Source organism: Grammomys surdaster, unplaced genomic scaffold, assembly GCF_004785775.1.
Source record: "Grammomys surdaster isolate TR1022 unplaced genomic scaffold, NIH_TR_1.0 228961, whole genome shotgun sequence".
In the NCBI taxonomy this organism is placed as follows: Eukaryota; Metazoa; Chordata; class Mammalia; order Rodentia; family Muridae; genus Grammomys; species Grammomys surdaster.
The window spans coordinates 1-10,727 of NW_021624499.1; the positions used below are offsets into that span (position 1 = coordinate 1).

Sequence of the window (10,727 nt, forward strand, 5' to 3'; positions counted from 1 at the left end):
CCATATATCCCACACCCCATATATCCCACACCTCATATATCCCACACATGCACTCCACCATTGAGCTCTACCTTACTTTTGTGAAGTGTCTGAAAAAGAGGTGCCTATGTGGTGCTGCACTCTTGTAATCCTAGCAGTTGGGACACGGAGGCTGTCCTGTCAGAGCTTATGGCTAGCTTTATCTGCATAAGGAGTTTGAGGTCAGCTTGGACTACATAAGACCCTGTTCAAAAAGGGAAAAGGATGGAAAAGTATTTGGGGCCAGAGAGGTAGCTCAGCTGTCATTTAACCTGTAAGGGGCCAGTGAAATGGCTCAGTTGTCATTTAACCTGTAAGGGCCAGTGAAATGGCTCAGCTGTCATTTAACCTGTAAGGGCCAGTGAAATGGCTCAGTTGGCTCTTATGGTTTTTTTTTTTTAAACAGTGCATCAGATATAATTATTAGCACAGTGTAGAAAACTTCTCATTTTAATATGAAATTGTTTCATTTTTTTAAAAGCTTGTTAGTATCTCAGTGATTTGATAATTAGTATCAATTAAGATACACACGTGCATACTTGTGCATACTCATACGGTGTATTTTTTTCCTATGGGAAACTCTGTAGAAGACAGTTAAAAGCTGGATAAATTGTATTTTTATCTTCATGTAAGAATACCAGTAGTCTTATTTTTAAAATATATAGAGAGGGATATTTGATTAAAACTTCGATTTAAGGAGTGTTTTCCCACAGTATTTCAGCTGCGACTGGAGTTTCTGCTGACCGGAGAGTCATCGGGCTCCCAGCAGGCTGAGTTATATAAATGTTCTGCTATTTGCATCTGCAGTCAGTCCCTTATGATTCACCTCTAGGTACCGCGTCACGCAGATTATGCATGTCATGTAAATGCTCCACTGGCTATTTATAACCAGTCCCTTCTATGCTTCATTTCTAGGTATTACGCCTGTGTATCATAATATGTTTGCTTTAATGAGTGAAACAGAAAGGATCTGGTATCCACCCAACCATGTCTTCCACATAGATGAGTCAACCAGGCATAATATACTCTACAGAATAAGGTACTTTCTGACATTAAGTGATTTTCGTATTAGTAAAAGACAAAGTGAGAGAAATTGTTGGCTCTGTAAGGTGATAATTATGATGTTTTGTTCTGTTGGGATGCCACTTCATGACTTTTGATTATAATTAAGATTTTTTTTTAAAAAAAGAACAGATGAAAATAGCTTGTGTAAAACCAGTCCTCAGTGTCTGGAATATTGGCAGTTTCCAGGAAGTGTGATGTGTGTGCAATAAAAAGTAATCAGCTTTTTTTTTTTACAAATAAGTTTTTAAAGTTGAAAGTTTTTTGTTTGTTTTGTTTTTTTCGAGACAGGGTTTCTCTGTATAGCCCTGGCTATCCTGGAACTCACTCTGTATACCAGGCTGGCCTCAAACTCAGAAATCTGCCTGTCTCTGCCTCCTAAGTGCTAGGATCAAAGGTGTGCGCCACCACCGCCTGCCTAAAAAGTTGAAAGTTTTTGTTTGTAAGTTAATTCATTTAGCAATATGTAGCAATGTGAAAAATAATTAATTTTCAGAAAAATTAAAATCCAGATTTTTTCTGTATAAAAGAATAGCAAAGAAATAATTTTGGTTTTAAAAACAGCTGTAATTCTCCAAGCACTTACATGTTATTTAATTTTCTTATGACTTAATGAAATATTAAGAATTCCCTGTAATATATAGAGACTGATGCTGTGACATATTACTCATAGTTGTTCATGCTCTTACAACCTGGAAAAAGCATCAGAGTTCAAACTCAGACCTAGTTCTTTTCATAAACTGCCTTCTACCAGCTTACATTTACTTCATTAAAGAGATAATAAGTGTAGTGTTTACTGTTCTTATTTGATGGTTTTACTATTTATTTTTATTTGTTGAGACAGGAACTCATGTGTCCCAGACTTCTCTGGCCTCACTGACTAACCAGGACTGACCTTGAACTTCTGATCCTCCTGCCTCTAATTTCCAGCATTTCTGAGATCACAAGCATGGGCCACTACACCCTGTTTGCTTTGCTGGAAATCAAACCCAGGGTGTCACACGTGCTAGGCAGGGTGGTGACATTATTAGTACTTGATGAGTCCTTAATAAATTTTCATATTTCTTTTTTTTTTTTTTAAAGATTTATTTATTTATTTATTTTATTTATGAGTACACTGTCTCTGTCTTCGGACACACCAGAAGAGGGCATCCAATCTCATTACGGATGGTTGTGAGCCACCATGTGGTTGCTGGGATTTGGACTCACGACCTCTGGAAGAGCAGTCAGTGCTCTTAACCGCTAAGCCATCTCTCCAGCCCCAAATTTTCATATTTCATTCCTTATTTTCTTCTCCTTAGTCTGTATAAAACGTGTAGATCCATGTGTTTGAGTTTTCTGTTTTTAAGGTAAAACACTGTTAGTAAAAGAATTCATGGTCTAAATAGTGAGCATATGAAAAGCAGTAGAATGGGATGGAGGAATGACTTGGTGGTTTACAAGCCTTGGCTACTGATTAGGTTTGAATGAGAATATAATATAACTATCCCAAGTATCCATGGTGCACTGAGCCTCTTTGGATATCAGATTTCATATATGTTCAAGGCAAAGGACTTGAGTAAATATTTCTCCAAAGAAATGTTTGGCATGCAAATAGCTAATAGGCATTTAACAAGAAATTCAACATCATTAGTCCTGGGAGAAATGTAAATCAAATGTGCTATAGGTTAACAACCAATCCACTAAGATGGCAAACGTAGACAGGCAAACAATAACAAATGTTGTATTAATTAGAATGCTCACACACTGTCAGTGAGAGTAGGAAATGGTATGATCACTTAGGGAAAAAATTGGCCATTTCTCCCAAAGATAAATACAATGTTGCTAACATGAATCCACAAACACACTATGCACAGAGTTTTATTCATGTTAGCATGGAAACAGAAACAACTCAAATGCTTTTAAGGTGATGAGTGAATGAATAAGATATGGCACATCTTACAGTCCAGTATTAACTCATTAGGAGAAAGGAATAAAAATATAGATGCTACAATGTTGATGAAACTTAAAAACATTATGCTAAATAAATGAAATCACATAAAAAGACAACATATCAAAACCATTATTATTATTATTATTATTATTATTATTATTTTGTGGATTTCGAGACAGAGTTTCTCTGTGTAGTCCTGGCTGTCCTGGAACTTACTCTGTAGACCAGGCTAGCCTCGAATGCAGAAATCTGCCTGCCTCTGCCTCCCAAGTGCTGGGATTAAAGGCACGCACCACCACTCTCTGGCACCATTATTTTGAATATAAAGTAAGTAGAATAAGATTTGTAAAGGTGGTAGCTTATAGATAGGGGTTAACAGGGTGACTTACTTGGATTTGGTTGCTAATAGCCATGGAGAAAGAATAAAGAAGTAAAATTAAATTTTGATATTGGTACCACATTGAATACTACAAATCACTAAACACTTTTTTTGTTTGTTTGTTTTCAAGACAGGGTTTCTCTGTGTAGTCCTGGCTGTCCTGGAGCTCACTCTGTAGACCAGGTTGCCTCAAACTCAGAAATTTGCCTGCCTCTGCCTCCTAAGTGCTGGGATTAAAGGTGTGCATCACCACTGCCCGGCTATCACTAAACACTTTAATGTGCAAGCTGTATGTAGATGAATTACATCTCAAAGCTTTTAGTTTCATAAGTGAATGTACTTAATTTTTCTTTGAAAGATACATTTTTATGTTCATTTTCCTAAAAGAAGGAGAAATTATCTGTGTGCCCAATAAGCTTCGTTTTTAGATGCCTCTGTTAGTGTTACTGGACTTAAGACTTTTGCTGACTACATTTCTCCAGTTTCTGTTGATTGGTTCTCCTTCTACATCCTATTACATATTACACCTAGGTGGGCTGTATGCTTTCACTACAGTTACTTATGTTCCATATGCTGCTGCTCTTGTTTGACTGTGCGTTTGGTTGTTAGTTTGTTTATGGAAACAAAGTATTATTCTAGGTAGCCCAAGATAGTGTAAAACTCATGCTTCTCCTGCCTCCGCTCCCCGGGTGTTGGGATTACAGATGTGCTCCAGGATGCTTTACTCCGTTTCTTATATTTTCTGCTGACATTATTGTCATGTTATTATACAAAAATCCTTTTTTTTTTTTACAACCTGTATTCAACACTGCCTCTTGTGTTTTATAGGACAGCACTACTAAGTTTTCATGTGTTCAGGGTGTGTTTGTACTTCAATTCTGCAGGCTGATGGAATGTCACATTGTCTTCCAGGTTTTACTTTCCTCATTGGTACTGCAGTGGCAGCAACAGAACCTACAGATACGGAGTGTCTCGTGGGGCTGAAGCTCCTCTTCTTGACGACTTTGTCATGTCTTACCTTTTTGCTCAGGTATAATTATGTTATAATTATATTAATCTTTTTTGTATGTGTATTAAACCAGAAATGTCTTCTTATACAGTATGCATCTTAAGTAGAGTAAGTAAGCTTCATGTGGGAGGATTGGAGTTCCAACTCAGGTACCAGGAATAAAGAGATAAAGGAATAGTGTATTTGATAATTTTTGATCTCATAATTTACAGATGGATTTTATAATGATTCTTTGAATTGACCTTTCTGAAATCATATACATATAAAATGAGTAGAATAGAGTTTGTAAAGGTGTAATATGAGTAGAATTTTTCTTTTTGGGTCTAAGTCATTTTAAGGATTTTTTTTTAAAAAGGTAGAATAAACTTAACACAATTCATGTGGCCACTGCATGGTAAAATTCTATAGAGTGTTTAATACATTTTGGTTAAATCAGGTTTAAATAGTAGGCAGTAAAATACCAGGAGGAAGCAACATAAGAAGTAATCTGTGAGGGTTGGTAGGCTCCTCATGGGAGGCTGGCCACATTTGATCCTTAGAGTGGGAGCTGGGTTCCGCGATTTTTCCACCAGTATATGATGATACACTTCTGCAGTGTTATTTGAACATTTCATAATGCTTCCTTCTCTGTTATCTTGAATTAAACAGTAATTGAAATATTTTCTTTTTAAACATTTTATTTTCATGGGCTACCACTTTTAACTATCCTAGCAAGGAAATAAACATGACAAGACAAATTCATTCAAAAATAACAAAATGAAAAACAACAGCAAATAACCCTTCCACTGCATCATTTTGAATGGCTAGTCATTCAAGAATACTCTCTGCCTGGTCCCAGGCAGACTGTCAATTCCAGTCTCTCTTTGTCTCATTCCTTCTGTTTGTTTGCTCTGCTTTGTGTCCATCAACAGTGCCTTCACCATTAAAAAAGAAATCACATCAGGTTTCTAATCTTCTATGAAACCTTTTAATTATGCCAATTGTATACAATTTTAACAGTCTCTAGGTTCCTAAAGTATCTGTGGACATTGTAATAGTCTGCTTTTGTGTTTAGCTTCCAAGAAAAAAATCTGGTCTTTTTGATGGATTAAAACCACCTTCTATGTTTCTTTATATTCCACACAAACTCCAGTATGATGCCTTCAATATGAATTGAAATCAGTGTACATTTGATTAATTAGTATTTATTTTAATTTAGGTATTTTTCTATGTTTTTAAGATGAAGTTTTATGGCCGGGCAGTGTTGGCACACGCCTTTAATCCCAGTTGGGAGGCAGAGGCACATGGATCTCTATGAGTTTGAGGACAGCCTGGTCTACAGAGCAAGTTCCAGGACAGCCAGGACTACACAGAGAAACACTGTCTCGAAAAACAAACAAAACAAAACAAAAACAAAAAAGAAAGATAGGCTGTGAACCCAATTTAAATATTTAAATCAGTTTCTATTTGTACACAAACCTTGGTTAATACTTTGTGTAAAATGATTTAAAAATAAGGCAGAAATTGATTTATTACTTTTAAATGAATATTTTAGAAGTTAATTTATAGCATATAACTTAATTAAATGTGATAGTAAAACCTGAGCCATTTCCCTATCACTTTTGTTTTTCAGTGGCGGCATGATTTTGTTCATGGATGGATAAAAGTACCTGTGACTCATGAAACTCAGGAAGAATGTCTTGGGATGGCAGTGTTAGACATGATGAGAATAGCCAAGGAGAAGGACCAGACTCCATTGGCTGTCTATAACTCTGTCAGGTAATTTCCTCATGTAAAGCGTTGGATATTTTGTATAATTTACTTGTGTTTCCTGTGTTTATTCACACATTTTGATTTTATAATAAAAAATGGAGGGGTATAGAGATGGCTTAGTGGGTAAAATACTTACTTTACAATACAAAATTACTTTAAGATACAAAGATCTGAGTTCATATCCCCAGAACCCACATAAAAGCTGGGGTGATAGTGTATATCTGTAACTGTAGTTGGGTAGATAAAGGCAGACAGATCTCAGGGTGTTGCTGACCACCATTCCAGTCAACACAGTGAAACAGGACCAGGCTCAGTAAGAGACTCTGTCTCATAAGGTAGAGGGCTAGAGAGATGGCTTATCAGGTAGAGGTGATTGCTACACCAGCCTGATGACCTGAGTTTGATCGCTGGAGCCCATATAAAGGTAGAAGGAGAGAACTGACCTAAAAGAATTATTTCTGACCTCCAGGCAAGTGCTATGGCAGTGGCCCCCAAATATATCATGGATATAGCCACAATAATATTAAATAAAACTTTAAAATAGGGTCTGGAGAGACAGCTCAGCAATTGTGAGCACTGGCCGCTTTCCAAGAGCACCCAAGTCAATTGTAACCCCCTAAGTGTTTGCCTATTTTGGCTTTTGCTGGCATCTGCATGCATTTGGTGCACAGACATACAAGCAAAACACTAGTGGACATAGGATAATACAGTATTTTTAATTAAAATACATTAGGTGGGAAGTGATAAAGACACCTGCCATGACTTCTGACCTCTTTGAGGTTGCACAGCAAGTACACCAGCACATACACGTGTGCTCCCTGCATGTACTGCACACACTCAGAAAGTAAAGGAAACATTATGGGGGCAGACTTTTTCTTACTGTAGCGCACACTCTGTAGAAGAGATTAAGTTTTCAGGTTATATAATATCATAGATGTTCATTATTTGGTTTACTTGTACTGAAAAGACTAGGTAAGTTCAGAATAATTGAAGAAATACTTGAAAGCATAGTATCTCATGCCTAGTTCTTATATTGTACACATGATTTGAAGCAATAGTTTTCAAATCATGGTTCATAATTTATGTGTATTAGATTTCTGTCTGGCATGTAACCCAGAAGATTTGAATTTTGAGTGTGAGGGGACACACAGATCAATGAAGTTTATACAAGTTATTTGGACCTAATCTTCTGCATATTGGATTTTAAGAATCATAATGGACTCTTACAGACCAGTATGGCTGTAAAATGTCTACTTTAAAAAATATACATGCATATAGGTAGGTAGATAGATAGATAGATAGATGGATAGATAGATAGATAGATAGATAGATAGATAGATAGATAGATGGATTGTGTGTGTGTGTGTGTGTGTGTGTGTGTGTGTGTGTGAGAGAGAGAGAGAGAGAGAGAGAGAGAGAGAGAGAGAGAGAGAGAGAAGTGGTTACATACCACTTCCCAGTGAGTGACTCAGGCATTTTTATATCTGGTTAGTAGGAGAGAAGCGTCTTTGTTTTCTTCCTTGGTCTGTAAATATTCTTGCTTTGTTTTTTAGATGTCTTATTAGGCATTGACACAGAAAGTAGGCTGTAAAGTCTGATTTTAGGAACTCATTTAGAAATCTAAAGGATTAAATCTAAAGGGAAACAAAAAAATTCTATTTTCCACTCAGGGCTTGATTGCTGTTAAAATGCAGACTGACAGGAAGGGGAGATGCCCAGGATGGCTTCAGAGTCAGTATGTAGCACAAAAAGACTTACACCTGTGGTCCTCCTACCTCTACCTCCCATGTACGGGGACTTCAGGCATGTGTCACTATGCCTGCTTATATATAATTATTTTCTTGATTCTTTTAACTCTCTCATGGAATGAGACTATAAACCTATCTACAAGCTTTGTTTTTAAAATCATTTTTCTGTTTTTTATTAGTGTTTATTAACTGTTCAAAGTAACAGTTTCCTTTTTATTTTCATACATAAATATTCACCTACCCACTGTCCAACTAGTCCCCATTCTACATAGTGGGAATTTTGGAATTTTGATTTCTTTAAAAAACAGAAATATTATAAGAATATGTTTTCGTTTTAATCCTGGGTGAAGGATATAGAACTGCTTCAGATTGTTCACAGCAGCTGACTATGATTTGTCTCATGCTCTGGCAGGGATGTGATTTTGCCAGCTGCAGATAGTTTCTGCAGTTCTGTGATGTTTGGGATTCTGGGGACTTTTTAGAGGGTGTATAAGAAGCTGTGTATTAGAGGGCCCTAAGAAGCAGGGTGAGTTGTTGGTTGGTAGTTGGTTGTGGTTTGTTAAGTCGTCATGCACAGAAAAGAAAAAGAAATTAGATATCCTGATGGTGAAGATCAAACTTGCACCAAGGAGCTTGATGCCCCTAATCAGCAGGAAGCAGTCTAATGATAACATTGCCCCCTTTCCAAATCCTGACTTTATTCAGGGATCTATTCTCTCTCTCATTCTCTCTCTCTCTCTCTCTCTCTCTCTCTCTCTCTCTCTCTCTCTCTCTCTCTCTCTTTCTCTCCTTTCTCTCTTATCTAGTGTTGGGGCATTGAACGGGGTGGAGAAGGGTGGAAAAAAGAACAACACATAAAGTAGCACAGGACAGGTACAATTCTACTTTGTGTTTTTTCAGAAAAACTGGACTCCACATATGAGAGGAAACATTCTAGTCAGTTTTTACTTTAAAACTTGATAATTATTAAACAGTCATAAGGTTTTTGGATACTTTGAAATAGCTTATTTAAGTGCAACCAACATATCACAATGTATACATACATATTTAAGACTATTAAACCTTTTAAGTACATTCACAGTGTTTTATAAAGATGGTCACACAATTTTCAAAACATTTCTGCCTTCCTAAAAGAACCCCCATGTGGATTTGTGTTTCAGCCCTCGTCTTCCTTTCCCAGACTCCGGCAACAACTCATCTCTCTGTCTTTCTGGATTTGCTTATTTTGGTCTTTTTATGTAAATGGAACCATACATGGAGTGGCACTTTTCTGAGTCTGACTTCCTCTGATGTTCTTTCTAAGTTTTAAATGTTATTCATTATTAATGCATGTGTGTGAAATTTGTGGGTTTGTGCATGTCATGGTGCCCATGTGGAGGTCAGAGGACAACTTTCAGGAATCATTTCACTTCCTCCATTGTGAGAGCTGGTGATGTAACTCAGGTGTGGGGCTTGCATGGCGAGTGCTTTTACCTACTGAGACCTCTTGCCAACCTTAGCATAGTGTTTTCAAGGTTCAAAAATATGCCAGCCTCTATCAGCTATTTCATTCCTTTTTCTTGACAACCCAGTTCCGTTTTATGGATATATCACATTTTGCTCATCTGTTCATCATTTGATGGAAAGTTGGATTGTTCTCTCTTTTTGATTCTATAGATAATGCTCCTGTGATGCTTTGAGGATATGGATTTTTATTTAAATATTTCTAAGTAGAATTTCTATTCATATGATAATTCAAACTTACTTTCTTGAGAAAACCTTCCAAAGTAGCTATATCATTTTATATTCCCATGAGTGATACAAGAATTTCCTAACTTCTCCAACACTTGCTAGTGTTTGTCTTTTTATTTGTTTGTTACGTTTTTGAGGCAAGTTTTTTCTACATAGCTGTGACTAACATGGAACTCATTGTGTAAACCAGAGTGGTCTAGAGGGCACAGAGGTGAGCCTGCCTTTGCCACACCTGAGGTGAGATTAAAGGTGTGTGTCACTATGCCCTGCATGTTATTTGTCTTTTCCCATCCTAGCAGGGGTAGTGGTGTCTGATTGTGGTTTTGGTTTTAGTTCCCCAGTGACTACTTATGATTAGTAACCTTTGAAAAGCTTATTGACCAAATGCATATCTTCTTTGAAGAATGTTCATTTAAATTCTTGGTTGTTTTAAAAGTGAGTCATTTATATTCACTTTAAAAATGCATTTATATGTTATTATTGCGTTTAAATTTTTTTTATACATTCTGGATACAAGATAAGTCTCCAGATACAAGGTATCACATTTAAAAAAACTTATAAATGCTTTTTTCATAATTTGTGAATTATTATCTTTTAAATTTCTTGATTGGATTATTTATAGAACTAAAGTAACTAAATGTAAAATTAGAAGTAAAATGAACAAAATGTGAGCTGATCAGAAACTAGGCCATTTTAGTGCTTCCTCAGGACATGTGATAGGTGGGGTTACTGAGAAAAATGAATGGGGGGGATTGATTTAGAAGAGAAAGTCAAGGGGTGTAAGGAAAGGGGAAACAAAAGGTAACTAGGTTTCCAGGGCTTGCAGAAATGGATGAGTTATGGTCTGCCCCATTTACTCCTACTTAGTGACTGCTAAGAGGGCCTTTTGGGAAGAAGGCTAGGGGGACTCATAACTTTGTTTAGACATGTAGATTGGGGAACTTTTGAGGCATGTAAATTGCATGGGTAAACTGACCTGCCTGTGAGGGGGTGGGTTCAGAGTGTAGTGATCAGGGCTGGAGAAAAGCGAGGGAGGGACAGAGAGGGCAGCAGATGAGAAGAGGGTCCACACTGAGTCTTGAGGAATAACACAGT

At 36.9% G+C, this 10,727-nt stretch overlaps 1 protein-coding gene across 1 annotated transcript; it reads left to right on the forward strand.

Moving 5' to 3' along the window:
• Positions 1–933: 933 nt before the first annotated feature.
• Positions 934–6,159, forward strand: LOC114616025 (tyrosine-protein kinase JAK2-like; the record flags this gene model as incomplete). Its single annotated transcript, XM_028761572.1, has 3 exons — positions 934–1,057; positions 4,305–4,422; positions 6,014–6,159. Coding segments are annotated over 3 exons (388 nt in total), but the record flags the coding sequence as incomplete, so codon positions are not given.
• Between the last annotated feature and the right edge of the window lie 4,568 nt (positions 6,160–10,727).